General features: G+C 50.6%; 2 protein-coding genes across 5 annotated transcripts in view; one reads left to right on the top strand and one right to left on the bottom strand.

The window, feature by feature from the left end:
* Positions 1-95: 95 nt before the first annotated feature.
* Positions 96-27,727, bottom strand: ATL3 (atlastin GTPase 3). Of its 4 annotated transcripts, none has more exons than XM_038411675.2 (13): positions 27,598-27,727; positions 12,360-12,577; positions 12,074-12,217; positions 11,361-11,465; positions 10,704-10,754; positions 8,812-8,868; positions 7,551-7,643; positions 6,708-6,846; positions 5,049-5,176; positions 3,741-3,797; positions 3,028-3,099; positions 2,184-2,615; positions 96-1,682 (listed from the first exon to the last, which is right to left on the bottom strand). In XM_038411675.2, the coding sequence occupies exons 1-13, from the start codon at positions 27,650-27,652 to the stop codon at positions 1,596-1,598; spliced, it is 1,638 nt and encodes a 545-aa protein (XP_038267603.1). In that variant the 5' UTR covers positions 27,653-27,727; the 3' UTR covers positions 96-1,595. The 4 variants fall into 4 exon arrangements, with proteins under 4 accessions (XP_038267603.1, XP_038267604.1, XP_038267605.1 ...); XM_038411676.2 differs by lacking the exon at positions 27,598-27,727 and adding an exon at positions 23,441-23,611; XM_038411677.2 differs by lacking the exon at positions 27,598-27,727 and adding an exon at positions 23,367-23,483.
* The window catches only part of RTN3 (reticulon 3), a 39,209-nt gene continuing 35,176 nt past the window's right edge, over positions 23,736-27,768 (top strand). Inside the window, exon 1 of the mRNA XM_038411674.2 lies at positions 23,736-24,034. Coding sequence (XP_038267602.1) covers positions 24,007-24,034 — 28 coding nt within the window. The 5' untranslated portion in view covers positions 23,736-24,006. The remainder of the gene's footprint in view (positions 24,035-27,768) is intronic.

The raw sequence follows: 27,768 nt of genomic DNA, 5'->3' as shown, positions 1-27,768 counted from the left end.
CAGAACAAGGCTTGGGAGGCAAGGGGGGTTAGGTAGGGTTCAGACTCCCGGGGAAACGTTGTACCCCACTCTCCCCCCAAAATGAGGCACTGTGATCACGAAATGGAATGAGCTTTATTCTTGTGCTTTACATGAGCAGGAATGTGAGAGTGCTTCAGGGTTGGGGTGATTGAAGGGGCTGGGGTCAGACTGGGCAGGGAATGGGTGGCGTCTGGTCCCCTGGTTCGGATCACAGATCCTGACACTGCCCAACTGACCCCAGCCAGATAGCAGTGGAGAGGGGAGGCCGCGACCTGCTTGACTGACGAATGGTGTCGGAGGTCCCGGCGAGGGGAAACCAGACAATCCAATAAGAAGCTAAGGATTTTGCAGCATGATGCCCCAATAGCAAAAGCTCCCTACTCAAAAGGGCTAAGGCGATTGGTCACTCAGCAAGAGACATTAGCAAAGGGAGCTCCCGTGTGGCGCTAAGTAGGGCATCAACCCCATGTGGGCAAAACTGCATTTTAACAGTATCCGATGCAGGACCGAGCCACAGCACACAGCTGCCAGTTAGGACTGGGTTTGTCAGCACAAAGGAGCCTCTGGGCATATCTTCCACGAGCAGAGAGCCCAGTTTTGCCCCAAAGCCGAAAGCAGTGGTGGTGGTGAGGAATGTTAACGCTGGACGGGGGAAAGTGTGGCTGGAAATTGAATAGACCATGTTGGTCCATGCTGGAGTCACAGGCTAGGAGTCTCTCTCAATGCAGGCAGGGGCCCACGGGTGGGTTGCACTTCTAGAAGCAGTGTTGGCCCTGCCTAAGGAGCCCAGGCTGGCTGGTGGCACAGTGCCAGAATCACAAAATGGGGCTCGCTGGCCCTTGGCCAATGTTAGCTAGGGCTTGGCAGCATGCTGTGGGTTGAAGGCTCTCTCTGGCACGGGGAAGGGTGGGGGTGTCTCTGTATTTTTTGGTACCATTCCCACCCCACCCTAAGGCAGCAGCTGGTTGAGGGAGGTTCCCCTCTCCTCCATGAGGCCCAACGACATGGTTCAATTCTACTACCAAGGCACAAGGGGCAGGGAGGGGAAATGAGGGACAGTGACTGTTACTCTGCTCAGGCCTTGAGGATCCATCCCTTCCGCTGGGCTGGAGGGAAGACACCAAAGTGTCTGCACCTCCCAGGTCAGAGCAGGAAGTGAGGGGGGAAACTAGGAATGTACAACAGCATCTGCCCGTGCCTGCTGCTGAAGGGGAGCCGATCCCATGTGATGAGAGGTAACCATTAAGGAGCTGGGATCCAGATGTGGTCTCTAGTCCAAGGGCTGCTCCCAGGAGCAGGAATGAGAGTCTGGTGGGGAGGATGCCCCATCCCGGTGACAAGGCACTGGCTGGCACAGGTAGGAGGTTAAAGCTGCAGTTGGTCTTTTTTTTTTTTTTTAAAGTGCAAAAAAAAAAAGGGGGGGGGAAGCGAAGGAAAGATGAAGGGGGAAAGAAACAGGAATGAAAGGAGAGAGGAGTCGAGATCTGCAGGCCATGAGCCGCTCACAGCCAGCAGCAGCTGCAGCAGGACCACAGGACTTTGCGAAGCCCCATCTCAGCCTTGGCATGAAGGCTTCACTGGGTTTTCTTGTCAGGCGGAGCCCTTGCACCCAATGCGTCAGCTCCAACAGCCCGGGTGGCGTTGCCCATGCGGGAAGTGGCCTGGAGAAAAGGTGCAGGAGAGAGGTTGATTGGTGGGGGTGGCTGGAAAGTCCCACTACGCACCATAGGGCCTTGGCTAATGGATGAAACGGCTGCTGCGTGCATGAGCCCCATTCCTAGTTTCCCTGCTCTGGGGGAGGTCAAAGGTGAAGGGTGGCCACGTTCCCAGTGCTGGAAAGGTCTCTGCAGGGATCTCCAACTCCGGCCCAGCCCCACCAGGGCAGCAGGCAGCACTGCATCCTGCAGTACCTCAGCCACACTGCACCATCGCCACGTTATCAGTGGGGCTGAGCTTTACCAGTCCCTAAGGACCAACCAGTTCCCTGGCTTGCCAATTCCACCTTCCCTTTAAACAGTTACTACTCCCTCTCCCACACACCATACCCCCCATGCCAACCGGGCCTAGTCTGTCTCATCCCAGGCATCCCCTGCCCCAACCCGCATCTCCCATTTCGTGTTCCCCTGCCATGCCTACCCAGTGCCCCCCCCAGTGCTGCCCACCTGCTCCAAGACGAAGTCGGCGGTGGTGTCGATGACCACACCCAGGTCCCGGTACTGGCCTGAGTAACGGATGTAGCCCCAGGCCAGCAGGGCAATCAGCAGCAGCCCTACCACACAGTTGCAGAGCTGGGCAGCCACATCCAGCCCCATGAAGCCAGTGAGGCCCGAACCCAAGTAGAGGGCCACGATGGCGCTGAAGATGACGGCCGGCGTGCGGAAGGTGCTGAAGATGTTCTTGCTCTTGTTGTGCTTGGCGAAGTGCTCAAAGAGCTCACCCATCTCCTTCTCTAGCTCCGCCTCGTAGCGCTGGCTGAACTCCTTCCCCCCCATCTTCTTGATCTTCTGGAAGTGCTCCAGGGCTGACGCACGGTGCTGCTGGTGCTTCTCCTCCAGGATCTCTGGGGAGATGTAGGGTTTATCGCCCCCACACATCTGGGGGGGAAGGGAGCATCATATGGGAGGTTGCATCTCTGTGCCCAAACGGAATCTATGAGAGTTCAGAATATCCCCGACTGCAGTATGCCCCCCGCCCCAACTCCCCCCAAGCTCACCAGCAACTGCAGGGACCAGAGGGATGGTGTCAGGACAACTGGATTCTATCCCCAGCTCTACGACGGGAATGGGGTCTTGTGCATTAGAGCAGAGGGCCGGGAAGTCAGGACTCCGGAGTTCTCTTTCCAGCCTCTAACAATATCTTTACAAGTCCTGCTGATAATAAGCAGGCCCACCGGGGGCTCAGGCGGGACCCGACATCCAGCATGTGTGGGAAGCGGAATACATGGTTTGACCATGTGGACACTGATCTTGGCTGCCCAACGGATGCCAGCCCCCAAGACTCACGCACCTGTTCCATCTTGTTGTAATACATGTCCTTGGCAGAGGCCACAGCTGCTAAGTTATTGGCTTCCGCGGTGGCCTGCAGACAGAGGGCAAAAGCAAGCCACTGATCAGCACTGCCAATGGCATCACTACTGTGGTGCACAGTGCAGTACCACCTGATGCCTATGGGGGTGCTGGAGCTGCTGCAGCCCTGCTGGGTGCAGTGCTGCCTGCTGCCTCTGGGAGGCACTGGGGCTGGTACAGACCTGCAGGGTGCAGTTCCATCTGCTGTCACTAGGGAGTTGGATTGCATTAGCAGCCACGCTTAACCCTTTCCCCCTTTGGTCTCCACCCATAGCTCCCTCTGACACCCAGCGGGTAGTTTAGACCCACAGCACAGGCTGATAAGCAGGATGCATCTTCCAGCCGAGAACTGAAACCAGGGGCAAGCAGGGCTGGATTTATGCTGCCTGCCCTGGGAAAGATGGCTCTGGGCCAGCAGGGGCTAGGAGTGCTCACATTCTGTATGGGAGTCACTTCCAGCACTCCAGAGGGACGCAGCCCCTGGAGCCTTCAGAGACAGGGGAAGGCAGCTGATCTTCGGTGCATGCTGCTCAGCTTGTCGCAGGGAAGCACTCTCTGCCATTCCTACCCAATGGCCAGAGTCAGAAGAGGCTTCGGGGTCCACTCACTGGCCCCCTCCCCCTGGCTCTGGCTACCCCAACCAACCAAACGCACCTGGAGCATGGATTTGGGATGAGGCAGGTCCTCTCCTTGGTAGATCTTAATATAAGCCTGGGAGGGAGACAGTGACAGCAATGAAAGCAAGGTATAGAGCTAGGAGGTCTAGGCTAGGCACTTCTTTGGCTCCCAACACAATCTTTAATGTATTTATTCCCACTACACCCCTGCAAGACAGGGCAGTGCTATTCTCCTCATTTTACATATGGGGAACACAAGGTACAGAGAGGCTAAGTGACTTGCCCAAGGTCACCTGGTACATTTGTGGTGGAGCAGGGTCTTGAACTCAGGGCTCCCCAATCCTAGGTAAGTGTTCCAACCTCACATACCCCACAACAGAAAACCACAGGCCATGCCCGTTCATCTCTTAGCGTCTGCCCCAGGAACCTTCATCACAGGAACAGAGCCAGCCCAGATCAGATCACTGGCACATCCACTCTGGGATCCTGTCTCTGATGGGGCAGCACCAGAAATTTGCCAGAATCCCTGCAGTGATGGGGTAACCTGTCCCCAGGAGGAAGTTTCCCCCAACTCCCCTTGCTTCTTGAAGCAGGAAAGGTTTGTAACCATAGCTAGTCACCAATTTTGCAACAAAACAGACTTCCATCAAAAAAAGCAGTTTCTTCAAAATCAAAAACATTTCGCAGGAGGGTAGTGATTTCTATAGAGTTTGATGGGAAGATTTCAAAACTTATGTCACTGCTCATTTTGACGTAATAGAATAAACATTTCATTTTTACTTGATCATTTTGTTTGGACTTTTATATTAAGGCACACATATATAATTATTTGTATACATTATATACTGTATATTACATATGTTTTAATGTAATGTAATATATATTATATTTAATATATGTTATATATAATTACATTATGTTGAAATATTTAATATATGTAATGGATAGTTATGTATGTTAATATAATGTAAAATATATATTATAAATAATATACAATGCTAATTATAATAAACATGAGATGATATTATATTAAAATATTAATTGTAAAAGTCTAAATGAAAAGAATCCAAATGATCAAGTAAAAAGGAAATGTTTTACTTTTGCTTCCAGGGTCTCCAATTAAAATGTGTCGATTTTCAGTTGGCTGAAAATTTTTGCTTTTTGTTCCAATTTGCGGAAAAAAAATTAAAAATGCCCAAATGTTGGAATTCCCGGCAGAATGGAAATCCTGGCTGTTTGCAAAGGCTGCCGGCCAGAGGCTTTAGTGTTGCTGCCACCTACTGGCTCGGGAAAGGCAATGCATCAGAACAGCTACATTTACACATTCATCCTGGATTCTGCCCACCTTGAAATACTCCAGCAGGCCTCGGCAGGTGACCTTGGAACCATTGATCTCCTTCTCCAACAACTGGCCAGGGTCCAGCACAATTGGGATGAGCTGCTGGAGTTGCTCCTTAAACTCAGCAGCAATGTCTGGGCTCAGGCGGGAAGGAATGAGACATGTCAAGAAACTAGCATATATATACTTGCATCAGAATGCCTGAATTTCTCCTTCAATGCCCCCTGTGAAATAGCCTCACTTCCCAGATGGTGCAGAGAGGGGATGTGAGTCACCCCGACATAACACAGAGTCAGTGGAAGAGCTGGGACTCAAATTCCAGTCTCCCAGGCTGGTGGCTAACTCCAGCAGAGTGCTGAACCATGCCCAGCCCCCTAACAAATACGACAGAAGTTAAAACACCCCATCAATTAAAGGAAATTCAGTGAGACTGAAACCTAGTCTGAACTCAGATTTCATAGGTAATTATCTGGCCCCCATCACTAATATCTGAGCTAATCTCCCAATCTGTGATGATTTATCCTCACAACACTGCTGTGAAAGAGGGCAGTGCTATTATTCCCATTGTATGGATGGGGAAACTGAGGCACAGAGCAGCTAAGTGACTTACAGGGAGCCTGCACAGGGTCTTGAGCCCAGCCTGCAACGCCTACTTGTTACATTTTCAGAAATGTCCACTTGTGCTTCCTCCCATGCTGCCCATCACAATAGCGAGGGACTCCCCACAAATACCCTCAAAGCTACCTCACTGTCCACCTTCAAATGCCTCCTCAAAACTCTCCTCTGATGGGAGGCCTGCAAAAACCTTGACAACAGTTAGGTCACTGCTGCACTAAGATCATTGCCCATCATGCTGCCTGTGGCTGTCTAATGGTTTCCTTGTGCTCCCCCATCTGGCTGTAGCCAGCTGTTGTCTCTTGTCTCAGACTGCAAGTTGTTTGGAGCAAGGACCAGGTTTTTGTTCTGTTTGCACAGCGCCTGGCACCACGGGTCCTAGCCCATGACTAGGGCTCCTAGGCGTGATCGCAATTCAATATAATCACTATTTTTAACTAGAGCTGGGCAAAATTTTCTGACTCAACTTCTTTCAGCAAAAAAGGCAAATCTGAGTTGACAGAAATATCGGATGAATGTGTGTCCATTGTGGCAAATTGTTTAAGACAAAAAAACCAAAACCAATTTTCACTTCAAAATTACTTTTCGTTTGATATTTAAAATTTTTAATTGCGGGGAGCACAAAAATCAAAATGATCAACCCCAAATGCATTTTTTTTTTTTACTTTTTGGTTCACCAAAACTTTCAGAAATTTTTTAGTTTTTTTCCCTTTTTTTCAGAACAGCCAATGAAAAATCCATTATTTACCCAGCGCAACTTGTAACCAGAGCAGAGCACATTTTTTGCAGGCAGATAGGGGAATTTTAAGATGATGAAGCCCCTTTAAAAACCAGTCTGCAAGGGATCATAATTAAGTAAATGCAGATTCCCCAGCGCTGAGCCTGCAGATCCTGGAAGCCGGGCTCCAGTTCTCAGTGGTTGTGGCCTAAGTCCTGTCAACCCCCGCAGTGCCCCGGTTAGAAACAGGCTAGACTGGGTCAATGCAAGGGGAGCTGCATTATCCATTCTGGATTGCAGTGGGAGCGGAGTCAATTCTGCGCCTGGCCTACCTTTCAGTCGTCCATCAAAGCCGGGGCTAGTGGCCACCTTGAGCCCTGGGTGCGGTAGGAGGAAGCAGTTGACATTGGTGAAACAGGAGTGGATGTGCCTGCGGACGTTCTGGATCTCCTCATGCTGATGGGTCTTCACCTACCAGCAGACCGACATCTCCCGCATGCCATCAGTCATCCCAGCTAGCCACACCCTTGTGCTAGGGGAAGGAGTCCTCCCACCCTGTTGCCAGCAAGGGCTGCCCAGGGGGTTATGAGCTAGACTCAAAGATCCTGCCCTGCCTTGCTGGACAGCCTGGATCAGTGCCAAGGCTGAGGTGTGCAGGAGAACATCCCCTCTGACGCAGCCACTAATAGCTTCCCAAGGGGGTGCTGCTGAACCACTCTGCTGTGAAGATGGAAACCGAGAGGGGGAGGGGGGGGCAGGGGATCAGTCCACAGGAATAAAGGGCTAAACTTGGCACAGATTTATCCCACCCCGCCTCTCCCCCCCATGCAACCCTGCTGATTTCAGCTCTCAGCCATCCTGCAGGGCCCACAAGCGAGGTGTCAAGGCCCAAAGGCCAAGGGATAAAGCAGAAGCAACATTTGAAGGGATGGAATCAACAGTCAAGGACCCCAGTGGGGCATGGCTTGAGACAGGCCCATGGGACAAGTCAGTCTCAGGGCAGGAGACCAGGCTCCACTTTCTGGAGGGCAGGTGAGTTACATCACACGCTCAAAGCTCTGGGCTGCAAATGGCCCTCAACTGAGTGATGCCTCAATCATGTTCACCCACTCGGACCAAACACCAACCCTCTTTAATGATTTGCAGCCGATGTGGCTTTCCCGGCCAGTCCTTACCTCCAGCCGCTTCTCCAGGAAGTTCTTTCCCCCCTCCAGGCCATAGGGGTACTCATAAGGGAAGCTCCAGTCCCGGACCAGGAACATCAGGGTCTGAGATGGGAAGGCGGGTCATGGGGGGTCAGCCCTGGGCTTAGGGTACGTGCTTGCTCTGTGCCACCAGCTTGGGACTGTACTGGCCAACAGTGACAGAATAGGGTGACAGCACCTCCTGGTCCCTCTATAGGGGGCAGAACTGATTCACAGCAGGGATGGACACCTAGATATCACACAGGACTTTGCTTCAATGAGGGGTGGGGGGTGTGAGGCCACAGAGCTGGGGAGAATGGGATTCATGTGTGTGCTTATTGCCTGGGAAGCCTAAGTCACAGATACAGCTTCCCCATCCCTGTCCCAGTCGTGTCCCCCTAGGGGGAGATGGGAATTCAATCTCCATGCGCCATCAGCACCAATTCTCCGTGCGCCATCAGAGAAATGGGTTGAGACCCCTCAAATTCATTTCCCAGACATCTGCTAGAGGGGACTGGAACCAGTGGTGTTTTGAGGCTGGTTAGCACCACCAATCCCTCTGTAACGGTGTCCTGCCCCTTTCAGGCCCAGGGCCTATAGCCAGCCAGCCCAGTTCACTAATCAGATATAGCTGAGAAGGGGACAGGTGTTCCTTACAGACAGCTGTGGGAAAGGGGGCACAGGCAGAAGCTAGAGCAGAGGGAAGGAAGGCCCAGCATTGTATTTTCTCCAGCTGCTCAGCCTGAGACTGGGAAGAAAAAGGCTCCCCACCAGAAGCAGTAACCCATGTGAATTTCCACAGCCTGGGAGAGGAGAGATGACACTCCCTGGGGAGAAGAGACCATGGAGAATTACAGACAACAGAGCCTCAGACAGGAGTAACTGGGCCCCTCTAGTGCCCAGTCTGCAGCTGCACCTATTCAGGGAGCAGAGACTCATGATTAAATCCAGAGGTAAAGTGTTCGTATCCGGACTACCAACAGCTCCATAACACAACAAGTAGGCTAAAGCAGTCACGCTCCAATCCAGTGCCTTGCTGGATTGTGGGTAACGATCAAAAAGCTCTGCCCAAGGAGCGAAACCCCTGGATACCTGCACTCCAGGTACGTCTGGATACCTGGAGCCCTGGCCTAACCCAGTTCCACCCACAGGACTGTGTAGCAAGGAGCTCCCCCACCTAGCCTGTGTGCTCATTTGCCCCTTAGGGCATGCCGTATTGGGACATGGGGTCAGGCTGGGCCGCAAGGTGTACCTGGAATGGTTTGAGGAAGATCTCGTCCATGGCTAGGCGCCCGTACTCTGTGAAGAGCTGAGGAAGCAGAGACACCAGTGGTTAAGGGACAAGACAAGGCTGTCACAGCTGGAGTGGGCAGGGAAGGTGATCACAGGGGACACATCAGACATACAAAGCCACATGCACACACACACATACCATGGGTTATCAGCCCATAACCGCCACCATGGCCCAACACAGAGTCATAGATTTTAAGGCCAGAAGAAACCATTAGATCATCTAGTCTGACCTTCTGTATAACACATGCCAGATAATGTCACTATTCCCCCCCAGTACTGAGCCCAGAAACTTGGAGACCACTGCTTTAGACAAATCCAACCTTTTTACCCCCAAGATCACTTTTTGAATTTAACGGCAACTCAGGATCTACCCTGCCCCTTCCCCAAAGCTCTGCCCTGCTCACTCCATCCCCTACTCTCTCTGTCGCTCACTCTCCCCCCCACCCTCACTCACTTTCACCAGGCTGGGGCACGGGGTTGGGGTCGGGAGGGGGTGCGGACTCTGGGCTGGGGCCAAGGTGTTTGCAGTGTGGAAGTGGGCTCCAGGCTGAGCCTGGGGCAGGGGGCTGTGGTGCAGGAGGGAGCGAGGGGTGCAAGCTCTGGGAGGGAGTTTGGGTGCAGGAGGGGGCTCTGGGCTGGGGCATAGTGTTGGGGTGCAGGAGGGGGTATGGGGTGCTGACTGCAGGAGGGGGCTCAGGGTTGGGTGTGGCCTCCCGCCAGGTGGCATTTCCTTTGGGCGGGCTAAGGCAGGCTTCCTGCCTGCTCTGGCCCTATGGCCCATGCCGTTCCCGGAAGGGGCCAATGCGTCCCTGCAGCCCCTGGGAGGGGGACAGAGGGCATGTGGCTCCACACACTGCCCTCTCTGCAGGCACGGCCCCTGCAGCTCCAATGGCAGCTGTGGAGGCAGAGCTTGCCGGCAGGAGCAGTATGCCAAGACCACTGCCCCCTGCCCTCCCCAGGGCCTTAGCAGCAGCCCTGCTACACCGCCGGAGATCGCGATCGACCAGTTGGTGACCACTGGGCTAAAGCATCTTCCTGAAAGGCCTCCAGTCTGGATTTGGAGACCTCACCACTTTTCTTGGGAGTTTGTTCCAAAGGAAAATCGCCCCCACAGTGAAACACTGGTGCCTTATTTCTAATGTGAATGTGCTTGGCTTTAACTTCCAGCCATCAGTTCTTGTTCCGCCTTTCCCCACTAGGTTAAAGAGCTGTTTAGTACCTGGGATTTTCTCCCCGTGAAGTTACTTGTACACCGTGATCAAGTCACCTCTTGATTTTCTTTTTGAGAACCTAAACAGATTGAGCTTCTTAGGTCTCTCACTGTCAGGCGCTTCTCCAGCCCTCTGATCATTTCTCTGGCTCTTTTCTGCAACCTCTCCAATTTTTCAACTTGCTTTTTAAAAAAGTGCACCCCAGAACTGCACATACTACTCTAGTACTGGTCTCACCAATGATGTATTCAGAGGTAAAATCCCCTCCCTGCTCCGACTCATTGCTCCCCTGTCTATATATCATGGATTGAACTGGCCGTTTTGGATCCAGCATCCCGTAGCTGCAGAGACAGATCTTACCCTGCTGACCCAGACAGTCAGCTTAGAGCTGGCATTACCCTCTTGGCGCTCCAGATGGAGATGCAGCCAGTGCCAGGCACCATGTACCTAGCAACTCCAGGCCAAGTAAGAGCCCTGCCTCACCTACACCCGAGCCAGGCCTACCAAAGCCAGTCAGGTGCTGCAGCTCAAAGAACTGTTTCTGGGTCACCCCAGCTGTCTGGGGAAGCTCCTCTGGCCCTCAGTTCTGCGTTTAACCTCCCTGTCACATCCTCATGTTACAAGGCCCTCCCCCCATTACCTGAAGTTGCTGCAGGTCGTCCTCCTGGATGTTCTGGGACAGGTTATAGATCTGCAAGGAAAGAAGGTGCTGTTAATGTCAAGCCCCCTCCAGGGAAGCCGCAGAGCTGAGATTCAAACCTCCCCTGCCATCCTGCCAGACAATCAGATAGGGATAGTGCCACTGAGCTCCCCAGTCTTGGTGCTGGTATCCTAGCATGGTGTCCACATTTCTCCCCTTCCCAGCCATTTCCATGTCACTTTCTTTGGACTCTTCTTGTAAGCGAGACCCCCCAGCCCTAGGCTATTCTCGCATCACCCAGTCAAGCACATTGTGTCTGGTTAAAGCTCCTGGCTCCCAAACTCCCATCCCGAAATCTCAGCAAGTCCCCAAAATCTCACCAGCCCGGGGCAAGGTGGGACGCCACCCACTCTATTCACAGTGGGAGCAGAGCTCTCCCAGCCACACGCCATGCTCAGAGCCCCCACTGCACTGCTTAAGGTCCCAAGCCATGAGGTGACCATCTGCGCAGTTCCCCTAAGGGCTGGGAGATGGCAACCCTTGTGCGCAGCCCCATGCCCTGATGACACCAAGACGCAGGGCCGCACACCAGGCATCTCCAGGCTACGAATGGTTCCCCTTGTCGAATCCCAGGGCATTCCACTCTGCCGAACCCACCTGGATGGAGCTGGTCATGGTGCTGAGGGCAAAGATGGTGGCACAGTCCTTGACGGTTGACTGGCTGTCGAAGGCGCCCTGGGTGTCCATCAGAACCACTGCCACCTGGGGGAGAGGGCACAGATTGAGACAGAAGGGTGTGGGCAGAGAAAAGGCGCACCAAAACATCCCCACGCTGGAACCCAGGGAGTGCCCAGCTCCAGCTCATTATGTGGGGATAATGCTACCCTCCCAAGTGGAGAAACAGCATCCAAGCAAGGGCATGTGGGGCACCATCAGTATGGCCTGCCCCTTCCACAGGTCACCAGGCTTAGCATTAAGATCACCCAGACTGACACCCCCCCGCCCCTGGCGCACCAACAGCTGCTAACACTAGCTCTCCCGCTAGCATGGCACTCGGATCCACTTGCTGACCCAATGCCATCCTGGCCCAGGTCGCACCCCACTGCAGATTCAGTGCATAGCTGCACCAGCCTGCAGCAAACCGCAGGGGGCCAAACCAAAGCAGGCAGAGGAGAGGCTGGCTGACCGGCAGGATCTGTGCAATCTCTTCCATAATGCAGCAAGCCTGGGGGTGCAGCCATATCTGTGCATCATACTCACAAAGGTGCAGCATCCCCCCATACACGCTCCCCCCACCCCAACCATTGGGTGCCTCCACCCAACCAGACCCACTCCCCACCCAATCCTCCCACCCCATTCCCTGCCCTTACCTTTTTCCCATCTCGCTTTTCCACAGTGAACACCTCACTCCAGATCTGGATCCCAGTGGTCTCGGGGTCTGAGCCCCCACGCCACGAAAACCCCATCAGGGGCTCATCCTCTTGCCCCAGCCAGTTGGACGTGCCACCTTCCTTCTGCAGAACAAGCAAGAGGAGTGGATTCTCAGCTGAGAACAAGGCCGGGTCAGCTGGAGGCAAAGCACTGTGGGAAGGGGGCAGTGCCTCATCCAAGTATACATGTAATGCAGCAGCAGGGCATCATGAGAACAGAGCTTACCTGAGTGTGCATGTAACGCAGCATGAAGTCCAGCAGAAAAGACTTCCCTTTCCGGAAGGCCCCAGCTACCGACACCACCACTACGTCCATGTCCCGGATAGATTCCTGCAGCAGCACCCGGCTCAGCGCCTTCTCGTCCAGCTCAAAGGAATGGGCTTCTTTGTGCACCAAGACAATCTGCACTGGCCCAGGCTTCCCTCGCCCCATGGTGTCCCCACCTGTGGGCACAAATACATTGCTTGGGGGGCTTCTCAGGAAATGCCCTAGGGGAGGTGGGGCTTGGGAACAATCTTCCAGGCAGGGGTTTAGATTATCCCACATCCGGCTGCTTCGGGGTTTTTTTTGCACTTTTCTCTGAAGCATTTCATGCTGATCAGAGATGGAATATGAGGCTAGATAGGCCCATGGGGATGATCCAATATGACTATTCCTATATTCCTCTCTGTACAGCCGGGGACCACAGCCTTGGGCTGATCTACACACCAGAAATCCCTCAAGCACAAGGGTGGGGTTAGGGTGTAAAGCTTCTTGTTTTCCTTTCCTGAACACAGACCTGGAGGGCTTAGTTCCACCCTCGCGACGGAAGGGATTGTGACTCTCTCCTGTTCCCAAGGCCTGGGAGAGTCTGAAGAGATGCACTTGTGTGGCTACAGGACCCTCCTCTCCTAAACTGGGGCCTGTACCTTCCACATCAAACTGATCAGGGAAAGCTAAACTACCTGGCTACATACAACTTGAGCCCCAGTCCTGCTGCCTGAGGGCCACTCAGCAGCTTGGATGATAAAACCCAAGCCCAGCAGCATCTTGTGGCACCAGGGATGCCATATAAAGCCCCAAGGGCCAGAACTCCCATCACAAGCCTGGCTGCTTCCCCATCACACACACGCCAGGAGTTCATGAGGGCTGAGGTTACCATACTCCATGTCAACACTGCACGAGAGATAACAATCCCATCCCCTCCCCATCTTCAGGGCAACCCACAACACAAAGGGGCAGGATACAGCCAAGGGAGGGATGTCCCAAGGCAGTCCCAGCTGGTGAGAGTGAGCTTGGATCATCTGCTCCTTTCTCAGGACAGGAAAGGCTTAAAACCAGAAATATTTGGAGAGCAAGGTGGGGCTGGGTTATATTTGCTGCAGTCTTTACCGTGCGGCGCCCTGTTGCCAGTCACGCCCCTGAACCCATTGGGGCTGCAGGGGCAGGATTAGTACAGGGAGTGGCCCGGCCTGGAGACTTTCTGTCAGAGTAATTGCCTCAAGCAGGTGGAAGTTGGTGCTCTCTTGCTGCGGTTGTACCCTGTCCTCAAAGTATGTCTTCACTGCCGGGCTCCTTACCTGGGTGTTATCCCAACACCTCTCCCATCCACATACAAAACCCTCTCCCCCAAATTTAGTAGCCCAGCTCAGGGCTGGATTACAGCCCAGATTCTGCTTTCACTCAGGCTGGTAACCAACCCACTTTGCAGTGAGGATGCTGGCAAAATCACTTGCGGGTTGATAATCCTCCCGTGCCTTCCCACAATTCCCCATGTCCCCAGGACAGACAAGTTCTCCCACAATTCACTGGGAAAGAGTCACAGGGCAGCTCATCATACTGCAGCACAAAGAACTATGGAATATGTCCTCAGAAGTCCTAGTCACACACACAGGAAAGTGCAGCACCAGTGAGGACAGAGTAACACAGATATGGTGCTGCAGTGTAGAGGCTCACGCCTGGGTTAGGCCAACGTGGGTGCCGATCATCCAGGCCAATGGCAGTGAACAGATACCCTGAGCCTGGGTTAGTGCTGGGTTAGAAGTTAAGGCCCTGGTGGCTCAGGAGATCTGGGTTCTATTCCTGCCTCTGCGGCAGACTCCCCATGCGACCTGGAGCAGGTCACTTCCTCCTTCTGTACCTCCAATTCCCCACCTGCAAAATGGGCATACTAATGAATGAACATTGGGGCGTGGAGGGAAGAGTGTTGTTTTTAGGCAGCTGCTTTGTACCACAATGGCCCTCTGTTGGCCAGGGCCACAGGGAAGCAGTTATTTTAGCACAGCCTCATGCAGCAAATTCCACAGAGAGGGATTTTACCACGATGCTGACAAGAACCTCGCTAATGTGCTGGAGTTACACAAAGTATTATTTTGGGTGGCAAGAGCTTGACATGGACCAGGACCCTGTGGGATCAGGCACTGTCCAAACACAGAACTAAGAGACAGCCCCTGCCCCAAAGAACTTCCAGTTGAATGAAATTAGCGTGATTTGATAAATATGTCAGAAAGTGTAATGCTGCCATGAGAGAGCTGCGTAGGGCTGGTTCCTCAGCTGGGGTAAATGAGCACAGCCCATTCGCCATCTGACTGGTGCCAGCCCAGCGTCTGACCCTCTGCCTCATCATGTGGGGTGGGGTTTGGGCAGCAAATGGGACCAGGTGCATTCATAGATTCTAAGGGCAGAAGCGCCCACTCTGTCTAGCCTGACCTCCTATATAACATAGGCCAGCCCTAAATTAATTCCTGTTTGAACTACAGCAGATCTGTTAGAAACACATCCAGCCTTGATTTAAACATTCCCAGCGATGGAGAATCCACCGCAGGCCTTGCAAAGTTGTTCCAATGGTCAAGTCCCCTCACTAGTCAATTTGCACCTTATTTCTAATCCCAATTTCAATTTCCAGCCAGTGGGTCTTTTTAGACCTTTGTCTGCTGGATTAAAGAGCCCACTATCAAAGTTTGGTTGCCCATGAAGAGAGACAAGGCAGGTGAGGTAATCTTTTATTGGACCAGCTTCTGTTGGTGAAAGAGAGAAGCTTTCAAGCTACAGAGAGCTACAAATTGGTCCAATAAAAGAAATTATCTCCCCACCTTATCTCTCTCATATCCTGGGACCAACACAGCTACAACAACACTGTTTCCCATGCAGGTACATTTAGACAGTCATTAAGTCACCCCTTAACTTTCTCTTTAAGATAAACAGATTGAGATCCTTGAATCTACACTATAACCATGTTTTTCTGATCTTTTCATCTTTCTCGTGGCTCTTCTCTGAACCAATTTTATCAACAACCTTCTTGAATTGTGGGCACCAGAACTGGACACAGCATTCCAGCAGCGGTCACACCAGTGCCAAATACAGACAGAACCTCCCTAAACCTATACGAGATTCCCCTGTTTATATATCCAAGATTCTCATTAGCCTTTTTGGCCACAGTCTTGCACTGGAAGCTTGGGTTCAGATGATTATCCATAGGTTAGGATTGGTCTGGAAAGAGATCTGAGGGGCAAAAGTCTTAGAGAAAGGAAGTGGGGAGTCCAGGACTCTAGTCCATGAGCGACTAACACCCAATCTATACCTCTGGATAAAACTTTCCACTTTCCTTGGCTCTTCACCATCAAAGCACTTTGCAGGCATCCATGCCAACCCCCCTTCCCTGGATGGAATGATCCTCTTTCAACAACAGAGGCAGAGAGACAGGGGAGTGGCTCGCCCTAAGACATAAGCACTCAGCTACCCCATACTTTGATCACAAGGTTGCTGGTCAGTTCCAGAATTTAGAAAAGGGAGCTTTGATCTGCAGCTAGTCCAGTTCAGGATCTCACCAGGGGATCAGGGCAGCGTGGAGGTGATGGTTAGCAAAAGGGGTTCTCATGCCTGGGATGGTCCCTTCTCCCCCGTTGGCTCCCTCCTCAGCTGCTTTTCCCTCCCGCTCCATTCTATTTTGTACAGGTTCTTACCCTGCCATCATCACTCTAGTATCTGTGAATTAAGCCCCACGTGACTGACATGCATCACATGTGATTTGTCCTCTCCCTGGGGGCAGGGAGAATTTCACATGTAGTGGAATGGATTGTTTTGGGAGGGGTTTCGTTTAATAACAGCACATGCCATTGCTCTGTGTTCTTCCCTTGGGGACAGGAGAGGATCCCATCTGGGAACCAACTGGAACCGTCTAACCTGAAATCATGCCAGCAGGAGGGACTGGTTCTGCCCAGCTAAAGTCTTTCCTAGGCCAGCTAGTGCCTCAATGGTTAAGGCCAGTGAAAGACCCGAACATCTTGCTGGGATCCAGAGATGTCTAGGGAAGCCAAACCCTGACCAGGTCTGCTAGCTCAAAAGCTGTTGGATTCAAGGCCAGGCTCTTCTCAAGGACGGGCGTGACTGGGAAAGAGTCACAAACCAGATTTTGCAGACAGTGCCTCAACAGTAAATCGGGGGGCCCAGATAATCTTCATCCAAGAATATTAAAGGAATTGGCACCTGAAATTGCAAGCCCATTAGCAAGAATTTTTAATGAATCTGTAAACTCAGAAATAGTACCGAATGATTGGAGAATTGCTAATGTAGTTCCTATTTTTAAGAAAGGAAAAAAAAGTGATCCGGGTAACTACAGGCCAGTTAGTTTGACATCTGTAGTATGCAAGGTCCTGGAAAAAATTTTGAAGGAGAAATTAGTTAAGGACATTGAAGTCAATGGTAAATGGGACAAAATACAACATGGTTTTACAAAAGGTAGATCGTGCCAAACCAACCTAATCTCCTTTTTGAAAAAGTAACAGATTTTTTAGATAAAGGAAATGCAGTGGATCTAATTTACCTAGATTTCAGTAAGGCATTTGATACCGTGCCACATGGGGAATTATTAGTTAAATTGGAGAAGATGGGGATCAATATGAACATCAAAAGGTGGATAAGGAATTGGTTAAAGGGGAGACTGCAACGGGTCCTACTGAAAGGCGAACTGTCAGGTTGGAGGGAGGTTACCAGTGGAGTTCCTCAGGGATCGGTTTTGGGACCAATCTTATTTAATCTTTTTATTACTGACCTTGGCACAAAAAGTGGGAGTGTGCTAATAAAGTTTGCAGATGATACAAAGCTGGGAGGTATTGCCAATTCGGAGAAGGATCGGGATATTATACAGGAGGATCTGGATGACCTTGTAAACTGGAGTAATAGTAATAGGATGAAATTTAATAGTGAGAAGTGTAAGGTTATGCATTTAGGGATTAATAACAAGAATTTTAGTTATAAGTTGGGGATGCATCAATTAGAAGTAACGGAAGAGGAGAAGGACCTTGGAGTATTGGTTGATCATAGGATGACTATGAGCTGCCAATGTGATATGGCTGTGAAAAAAGCTAATGCGGTTTTGGGATGCATCAGGAGAGGCATTTCCAGTAGGGATAAGGAGGTTTTAGTACCGTTATACAAGGCACTGGTGAGACCTCACCTAGAATACTGTGTGCAGTTCTGGTCTCCCATGTTTAAAAAGGATGAATTCAAACTGGAGCAGGTACAGAGAAGGGCTACTAGGATGATCCGAGGAATGGAAAACTTGTCTTATGAAAGGAGACTTAAGGAGCTTGGCTTGTTTAGCCTAACTAAAAGAAGGTTGAAGGGAGATATGATTGCTCTCTATAAATATATCAGAAGGATAAATATAGGAGAGGGAGAGGAATTATTTCAGCTCAGCACCAATGTGGACACAAGAACAAATGGGTATAAACTGGCCACCAGGAAGTTTAGACTTGAAATCAGACGAAGGTTTTTAACCATCAGAGGAGTGAAGTTTTGGAATAACCTTCCAAGGGAAGCAGTGGGGGCAAAAGATTATCTGGTTTTAAGATTCTACTCGATAAGTTTATGGAGGAGATGGTATGATGGGATAATGGGATTTTGGTAAGTAATTGATCTTGAAATATTCAGGGTAAATAGGACTAATCCCCTGAGATGGAATATTAGATGGATGGGATCTGAGTTACCCAGGAAAGAATTTTCTGTAGTATCTGGCTGGTGAATCTTGCCCATATGCTCAGGGTTTAGCTGATCGCCATATTTGGGGTCGGGAAGGAATTTTCCTCCAGGGCAGATTGGAGAGGCCCTGGAGGTTTTTTGCCTTCCTCTGTAGCATGGGGCATGGGTCACTTGAGAGAGGCTTCTCTGCTCCTTGAAGTCTTTAAACCACAATTTGAGGACTTCAATAACTCAGACATAGGTGAGGATTTTCGTAGGAGTGAGTGGGTGAGATTCTGTGGCCTGCGCTGTGCAGGAGGTCGGACTAGATGATCAGAATGGTCCCTTCTGACCTTAGTATCTATGAATCTATGAAACAGGTCCTGCTCCTCCTTTGAACCAATGGGTCGTGAAAGGTCAGGCAAGCATCTCTGAATCCAAGCTCTTGTGAGCAGGGTCCATCTCTGGCTGTCTTTCTCTCTGCAGCACCCAGCCCAATGGGGCCCATCCAGTCTTGATCACGGGGTGTCTGTGAAGCACATGCCCAATAGGGGACCCCACATGACTGGGCCCCTCCAATCTCAGTTGGGGAGGAGGTTGTGCAGTGTCTAGCCCAATGGGGATCTTCCAATCTCAACTGGAGCCTTGAGGCGCTACCATAATACTACTAATAATGCACATACTGTAATGGGGCCCCAATCTCAGGAAAGACATCTGCTGTAATGCACATAGTAAACAACAACACACACAGCTCCTTTTTATCTACGCCACCCAGTGCAGTAAAAGAGCAATTAACATTCTTTTTCTGACTCCGTTAGTGTCATACTAATTTAATACACAAGAGCTCTGAGCACCTGGGTTTAACTAAAGAGAAAAGGAGGACTTGTGGCACCTTAGAGACTAAAATTTATTTGAGCATAAGCTTTCATGAGCTACAGCTCACTTCATGCATCTGATGAAGTGAGCTGTAGCTCACAAAAGCTTATGCTCAAATAAATTTGTTAGTCTCTAAGGTGTCACAAGTCCTCCTTTTCTTTTTGAGGATACAGACTAACATGGCTGCTACTCTGAAACCTGGGTTTAACTGTGATTCAGGCAATAAGCAAAGTGAGTACAGAGGTCCCAAAGCCACCTGCAGGAATAGATTCAGTGCGACTAACATCTCCAGTGAGCGAGCAGCACAGAATGTAGGGACACCGACAGCTCTGTCTGTGAGGAGCCCAGCAATGGGACAGAAGGTGGCTGTAAGTCAGAATTGAGGGGTATCAGCAGAGCTGTATGGGGAGCGCAGAACAGGGAAAGCATGGGGCTGCAGGTCGGGATTGAGGGGCACTGGCAGAGCTGTGCATGTGAGGACCCCAGGGCTACGATAGCAGGAAGGTTGTAGGTCAGGATTATGGGACATTGGAAGAGCTGGTGTGGGGGAGGAGAGGATGAACCCAAGGCTGGGACAGCAGGAAGCTGTAGGTCCAGACTGAGGGGGACTGGCAAAGCTGGGTGAAGAGGAAGCTTATCCTGGCCCTGCATTATGCCACTCTCTCTCAAGCACGACCTTCTCATTTTCCTGTGTGATAAACAAATAATGCCAACACAATATAAACATAAGCCAATATTTCAAACCATTTTCTAGGAGGTTTCGTCCAGTGTCAGCAGCTAAGCAGTGATGGGGAAAAAACAAGAACAACCCTTCTGAGGCTCAGCAAAGTCCTGACACCCCAATGCTGGCACCATCCTCCGGTCAGTATTGCAGGCAACAAGCCTGGAATCAAATTTGCACAGTGCAGAGGAAAATGTCACAAGAGCAAGGAATGACAGGCTCTCAGGGCTAGGAGAGTCCATGATGTAAGCCCAAGTCCCCTGAGCACAGGAACCAGAGTTGAGCAGTGTTAACAATGTGACATGCTCAGGGAGACATACTGGTTACACACAGCCACAGGTGTTCAGTCAGCAGGGTGCAGCCTGAGCCCCAGAGAAGCAATTCAAGGTGTTAGCAAAGCAGACTGGTGGCAAACTAGCGCAATGCGTTTGCAAGAAAAAGGATTCGGGACACAACACAATTGCAATACAAACCATTTGCAACACAGTGCAAACATCTACAAAGCCACCTTGTTATCCTCCTTCAGACTTTCCTTTGTCATGACACCTACAAAATACTTGACAACGGTTATGTTGGTGGACTGGGACAACAGCCTATCATGCCAACTTGGATTATCTCATTATTTCCTTGTGCTCCTGCCCTGTTTGTCTGTATCATCTGTTGTCTCTTGTCTTATACCTAGATTAGAAGTTCATTGGGGCAGGAATCAGCTTTTTATTCTGCTTCTATACCCTGCCTAGCACAATGGGGTCCTGATCCATGACTGGGACTTCTAGTATGACCACAGTACAAATAACTCACCACCAAGCATTCACAACAAAACATGTTGGTGACGCAAAGCATTCTTGACACTTTAACACAACACCACAATGCATTTGCAACACTGTCCAATGGGGTCCGACAGCAACCTCACTCAACGTCTCTGCAGCACATCACGAACGGTTCTCAACCCACCACATTTGCCTTGCCACACCTTGGCCCCGCAAAGCAACACAACACTTGCACAATAGGGCAACATTTCTCTACTCAACACACTCCCAAGGCCACACATTTGCAAGGCAAGGGTGTCAAAATGCAGCTCAACACAGGTCAACTGGAAGTTAACCAGGGCAGGGAATCTGCCGCATAAAGAGGGGTATGCCCCAGGCTTCTCTTGCAAATGCTTCCTTCATCCAAGATTAAATTCACTCAAAAGCGGTTGCAAAAACTCTGCCTGCACAGATGACTAAGTGTTAAGCTATGGCCTGGAATCCCTCCACCCCCCCATCTCCTCTTGAAATACGTACTTCCGTGAAAGGGAAAAAGGCACCACCACACACACACCCAAAAATTACTTGCATGTAGTTTCCATTGCCAGTGAGTGGAAAACACAGAGCTACTCAGCCTGCACTCCCCACCCTGCCCTCAGTCAGGAAATCCAGGCCTGGTTCGCATTAAGTAAGCAGGGGATGGCAGAAGGGATCCTTACGCCATCCAATACAATTTACCAGTTCCCAACGCAGTGTTAGGAAAACAGCCTGATGTTTCATAAGCAGCTAATCATGCCTCACCTCAACTGCTCTTCAAGACAGCATAGGAGTTGGCACACATGATAGAGGTGTATGTATGGACAGATGGACAGACACGGAGATGGATCTAGCTATGATGTAAACTATCACCTCACGGGGAACTGGGTGTCAGGACTGAGGAACATCAACAGAGCTAGATGAAAGGAAAGACTGCCCAGTCCTTGTCTGCATCATACTTGCCTCCGCCACCATCTCATAGAAAGATCTATCTACCTCTCTATGACAGGTTTCAGAGTAGCAGCCGTGTTAGTCTGTATTCGCAAAAAGAAAAGGAGTACTTGTGGCACCTTAGAGACTAAGATCCCTCATTACCTTAGGCAACTCATAATCTTCACACTGCCCTGTGAGGCAGGGCAGTGCTATTATTTCCGTTTTATAGATGGGGAAGCTGAGGCACGGAGTGGATAAGTGACTTGCCCAAGATCACTGAGGATGACTGTGGCCAAACAGGGAATTGAACCCAGGTTTCCCTAGCACCATACCCTCTGGATTATCTTTCCTCTACATTCCTTCTTCCTCACTGGATTAGGCTATAGGGCAGTGGTTCTCAAACTTTTGTACTGGTGACCCCTTTCACATACTATGCTTCTGAGTGTGACCCCCCCCTTATAAGTTAAAAACTCTTTTTTATATATTTAACACCATTATAAATGTTGGGTGCAAAGCAGGGTTGGGGTGGAGGCTAACAGCTCGCGACCCCCCATATAATAATCTTGCGACCCCCTGAGAACCCCTGCTGTAGGGCCCATATAGCCTCTAGAAGCTGATTCTGAGAAAGGTGAAAGAAGACCCAGCAGTTATGGGGTCATGACCCCCAGACGCTTAATGGCCATGAAGCACATTGTACCCAAATATTCAGTTCCCTCCTAATGTGACAGTGGAAGAAAGCACTTTCAGTACCATCACAGCCCTTGGCCAAGGCATGGCTTTATCCCATCGAGGCTAGCAGTCAAAGCACTTTCAGCATCACTTACTTTACAGCCATCATCAGCCAGAGGTCATACTCTTTAAGCAAATGAGGGTCAAACTTTATAACCTCACATTGCATCCTTCTCATCCTCTTCTAATCCCTTTACGCTCCTGCCTCCTGGGTGTGGGGGCAAAGACTGTAGAGAAAGATCCTGCCTCAATGGGGTGTGGGGGAAATAAGTCTACGGGGAATAATCCAGCCCTACTGGGGTAGGGGGCAAAGAGCAGCATTCTCCCCATTTCACAGAGGGGGGAACTAAGCCACAGAGAGGGGAAGTGATTTGACTAAAGTCACCCAGCAGGACAGTGACAGAGCCAGGAAATGAACATAGGGTATCCTGATTCCCAAGCAAGTGGTAAAAAGAAAAGGAGTACTTGTGGCACCGTAGAGACTAACAAATTTATTAGAGCATAAGCTTTCGTGAGCTACAGCTCACTTCATCGGATGCATTTGATGAAGTGAGCTGTAGCTCACGAAAGCTTATGCTCTAATAAATTTGTTAGTCTCTAAGGTGCCACATGTACTCCTTTTCTTTTTGCGAATACAGACTAACACGGCTGCTACTCTGAAACCAAGCAAGTGGTGTATCCAACAGACCACGTGAACCAAGTAGTGCTCTGTGCTCCATTGCAAAATCAGGCCCCCAGTTACATACATCTATAGATCCCAAAGTGCTTCAAGGACTCTAGCTGTACTCGTATAAAGGGGGCCTTTCATCCAGGGAGAGGGCATAGAGTCCTAAGCCAACTCTACACACGTACAGTCACCTATGTCCAAGCTGTGATGTGGGGTGGTCGTAGGGACACTATAGAAACACATATAGTTCCTGCTCTGTACACTGGGGTGCCTGCTCTAGTCAGCTCCCTAGTACTGCATAATCACCTTATGGCCTCCTCTCTCTATGGGGGACCCTGTGACTTGCCCTCCTCTCTCTATATAGGGGAACCTATAGCCCCCTTTTCCTCTCTGGGAACCACATATGCCCTCTCCCTATAAGGGAGCACGTGGCCTCATTTTTCTCTCTATATAAGGAATCCTCTTTCTCTATATGGGATCGCGTCTCTCTGGGGACCCCATATCCCCGCCTCTCTCTGTAGGGAACCCCAGCTCCAGAGGGGACCCCGTAGCCCCGCCCGCCGTCTCCATGGGGACTCCCTCACCATAGGAGACCCTTATACCCCCTTCTCCATAGGGGGCCCCAGGCTACCCGGACGAGGGGAGGGGGCCCCATTACCAGCCGCCTCCAGCTTGACACCGTTCGCTGCTGCAGCCACCGCGTAGAGACCAACATGGAGCCGCCCCCCGCCCCGCCGCGGGGGCAGGATGAGATGGGCGGGGCCACCGCCAGGCGGGAGGGGGGAAGCAGAGAGCCGATCGTCCAGAGAGGCATGCCGGGAGATGTAGTCCCTTTGATCTCCCCTCTGGTACATTTCAATAAACTGTGGCGCCCGTGGACTACAAGTCCCAACAACAGCCGCGGCGGGCTCTCTCACTACCTGGGGAGGTGTATATGCTGGGAAATGTAGGCCAGTCCCCCTCCTTCCCTGGGGTATCTCTAGATGTCCAGGGACTATGGCTCCCAGCAGCCTCCTCGGGAGAGTAACTCCTTCACGTCTAAGGGTCGTACGCTGTGGACCTGTGCTGCTCTGAGCCCCATGCCACCCAAAGCAACCTCAGAGCAGAGTCCAGATTGACACCTAGGCTTCTGAGAGCAAGAGAGGGTGCTTGGCCCCTTGGATGTCAGGCTGGGGCACAGATTGACTACAAGGCACTGGTGGAGTTTTGCACAGAGGGCTCTGTATGAAAGGAGCATCATCCACAAAGACAGGTGAGCCCTGCCCTGCAGCCCGTGCATGGCCCGTCCCTGCTACCTGTGCCCTGCAGTCTGTGCATGGCTTTTCTCCTCTAACTGTGCTTTGTTCCTTCCTTCTAATTTAGTCAGTGCATTGTCCTTGCCTTGTAGCTATACATGACTCCTTCCCTTAGCTCATACATTGCAGCTACCTTGCAGCCGTTCTAAACAGCTCCTTCAAATGCTGTAGTTAACCTTGCTGCCCAGCCTGCTTTAAATGCAGGCATGGGGGCCACACAAAGCCCTTGGCATAGCAGGGAGTATGAGGGACACTAGTATGCAGGAAGGGAAGAATGGAGGAGGCACAGAGTTCCTGGCATGTGAGGAATTTGGGCCACACAGAGTCCCTGACATGAATGGGAGACACCTGTATGGTGTGTGGGTAGAATGGAGGGACAGAAAGCCCCTGGCATGAGGGAGATGATGGACAGGTTGCAAGGATTTCCTGAAATAAAGAAAAGGAGGACTTGTGGCACCTTAAACACTAACAAATTTATTTGAGCATAAGCTTTCATGAGCTACAGACTAACGTGGCTGCTACTCTGAAACCTGAAATAAAAAGGAATGGGAGAGTCACACACAGGCATCTTGGGGTGAGAAGAGAGGGATGCAAGAAGCCCTGGTGTGTGCAATGAGCTTGGCTGACAAAACCTACAATATGGGGGACCCCCTTGTGTATATACACATGTTTATGTTAGAGAAGGCAAGGTCAAAGAAATGAGCCTGGCATTTGGAGCAGAAGGTGGGGAGGTTTGGAATGGCCCTTAATTCCTGGGGGAGTCCATTCCAAAGCCTTGTACCAGCCCCTGAGAAAGCTGAAGCCCCTGTACAGAGAAGTTTTACCCTTGTTGCAGAGAGCACCATTGTGCTAACAAGGCCAAGTTGTTTATTACAGTCTTTGTTCTGAAGCTTTAGGCACCTTGAGATGCCCTGGGCTGAGGCCATGGAACACCTTAATAAGCCCCAAGACCTTTAATTTGCTATATTCTATGGAAAGCCAGGGTAGGGGGTGTAAGACACCCGAGAGCTGTAAGAGAGCCACATTTCCTGCAGATTGAGCATAGAGGGGATGCATAAAACATGCCAAACTAGTAGGTTAAACATATGTCTCAATGGCACAGGGAAATTAGGTCCCTGTTCTGCCTTGTCATGGGAACGCAGAACTGCAAGGAAGCACTCCTGGGACATTGAATCCAGTCCCCCACTATTGCAGGCAACCCTGTCTTATAATCAGAACATCTGATTTTTAAACTGATGTTTTTAAGGCCCAGTGCATGATTTCTGAATGTTTCTCTCTAGCTAAGAAACAGAAGCCTGGGTTCTGTTCCCAGCTTTGCCTCTGCTTTGGTGAGTAATCTTGAGCAAGCCAAGCAAGTAACCTTCATATGCCTCAATTTCCCCATCTGTAAAATGGGGATAATGATACTGACCTTTGTAAAACACTTTGAGATCTACTGATGAAAAGTGCTATAGAAGAGCTAGGTATTATAATAATCTAAGGTATTTATCTGGCCCCCATCACCATAGTATTTGAGCACCTTGTATTCTATAATGGACAACCCCTGCTGTAAGGTAGGGCTATTTATTCCTATTTTACAAATGGAGAAACTGAGGCACAGACAAAACAACTTCCCCAGGGTCACACAGCAAGTTTATGGCAGAATGGGGAATTGAAGATGGATCTCTCAAGATGAAGGCTCGGGTCCCCACCACTGGACTATCTTTTCTCACGTTTGGGTGGAAAGGGTAGCAATTCTGCTGTTTGCAAGAGGACAGTGAATTTGAAATGGATAGAAAATGTTTGTGCAACTTTTATGAAACTTTCTTGTCCTAAAAAACAACAATTTTGCTTTCAGCCTTTAATTAAAGATTTTAACTTATTTATTACAAAATGTCTAAAAGTTTCTCTGGTGAAAATATTTGTTCCCCACAATTTTACTTGTGGCATCTGTGCTGCCAGCAGGGCTCACTCAGCTTTCAGAGTCAGTGCTGACTCCAGTGTCCCAGTGCGGCACTACTGGGCACTGTGCTGCATGGTGAGTGATTCAGTAGGGGGCACTCTTCCCTCACACTCCATGCTGGCCCCATGCCCTAGTGTGGTACACTGCTGTTCCCTAAACACAGTGCAGGAAGAAGAAGCTGATTGAGGAGCCTACAGGTCTTATTACACCCTCCTTCTAGAGTTCAGAATAGAACCCAGGAGTCCTGACTCCCTGTTTCCACTTGCTCTAGCCCACTAGACACTATTCCCTTCCTAGAGCTGCAGATAGAACTCAGAATTTCTGACTCCGGGTTGTTCCCAAACGCTGCCTTGAAGCCACTCCCTTCTCTGATCCTATCTCTTAGGTAATGCTGCAGCAGAATGATGTGGTATTTCTCTATGTGGAAACCAAGATTCCCTCCTGTAGGCATTCAGGAAGAGAAACAGCCTGATGGGAATAGGTTTGAAAGCAAATATGCATCAGCAACTGTTTGGAATTTCTGATGCATCAGCAGAACCTAGAGTGGATGAAGTTAAGGCTGCCACATATTCAAATACCTGAAATGCAGTCTCTCCCACTTTGCCCTGAAGGGCACTGATAGCCTGTCCTTTGGGGCAGGCAGTGATCCAATTCCGTAACCAGAGAATGGAAAGGTAAAATCACTGTGATAAGGAAACAAAAGACATTATCTTAACTAGACTGATAAGCAGCAAAGTGCAGACAGCTCCAGCCAGATCCGAAGCAAGCAACCCTCACAGTTAATGTAGGCCCCAATCCTAGAATGATCACAGCGCTGGTGCAGCCATGCAGGGCTGTTGGCACTTTTGGATGGCAGCTTCTGGAGTCATATGATTGCCTCAAAAGCTCAGTTTCCATTTATAAAACAAAGGAAGTTTCTAGCTTCTGTGGTTGTGAAGAAAAGTTTGAAAGGATGATCCAGTTGTAACTAATGCTGTGGCATCTGTCAGCTCTGCAGAGAGCCCGAGACAATAGCTCCAAGAGCAGGGAGCCATCCTGAGTATGCCCAACGCAGCCATGCCTGCCTGTGACAATCGCTCAGAGGGGAGCCACCCCATGCACCTCAGTGCGGTGTTAAATCTGGGGAGGGACTGTTTGAAAGGAAATGTATTTAAATGTCTTTTTTTTTTTATTTGAGAGAGAAGGGGAGGGTGAAAAGAAAACTGAAAGAGAAAAGAGGGAATGGGAACATAGAGAAAATGAAAGTGACAAGAGGGGGAACGGACGAAATGAGAAAGGGGAAAAGGAGAGAAATGATGGGGAAGAGTGGAGGGAAATAAATGAAAGAAAAATTCTCCCTTCCCATTACACTCAAACCAAAGAATCAATTCAGAGCTGCATGCGCCCTCCTGCCTGGACTGAGTGGGGCGTCACCCGCCCTAGTCTGGCTTTCTGGTGCCCAGAGCGCATATGTTTCGTTTCAGGCTGTGAGAGCCATTACGCAGCGTAGCAGGGTGAGGGACGCCGCCCTTGCCCAGAGCGCACTGAGCCGCTTCCAACCCGAAACGCAGGAGGCGCAGCAACCCGCGCAGTGAATACCTCGCGCCCGTTGGCGCCTGCGCCTTGCGAGGCCCATTCTGTTCCAGCGGCGCATGCCCGGCTCCCAACCGTCCGGCTACAAGCGCTTGCGCAATGTACGCCTTCCTCTCGGCCCTCCCCAATGGGGCATGCGCAGTGAGCAGTCCTCCTAATCCGTCCTAGGAGGACTGA

This window comes from Dermochelys coriacea, chromosome 7 (genome assembly GCF_009764565.3).
Source record: "Dermochelys coriacea isolate rDerCor1 chromosome 7, rDerCor1.pri.v4, whole genome shotgun sequence".
Lineage (NCBI taxonomy): Eukaryota > Metazoa > Chordata > Testudines > Dermochelyidae > Dermochelys > Dermochelys coriacea.
Note: the sequence above shows the minus strand (reverse complement) of the source record. Positions and strands in the feature narration are given on the sequence as shown.

Coding starts and splice junctions, on each gene's coding strand:
- ATL3 (XM_038411675.2), bottom strand. CDS start 27,652: ATGCGCCGCTGGAACAGAATGGGCCTCGCAAGGCGCAGGCGCCAACGG. Junction 12,578..27,597: donor CAGGCGCCAACGGGCGCGAG/GTATTCACTGCG, acceptor TTGTGCCCACAG/GTGGGGACACCATGGGGCGA. Junction 1,683..2,183: donor CCGACTTCGTCTTGGAGCAG/GTGGGCAGCACT, acceptor CCTTTTCTCCAG/GCCACTTCCCGCATGGGCAA.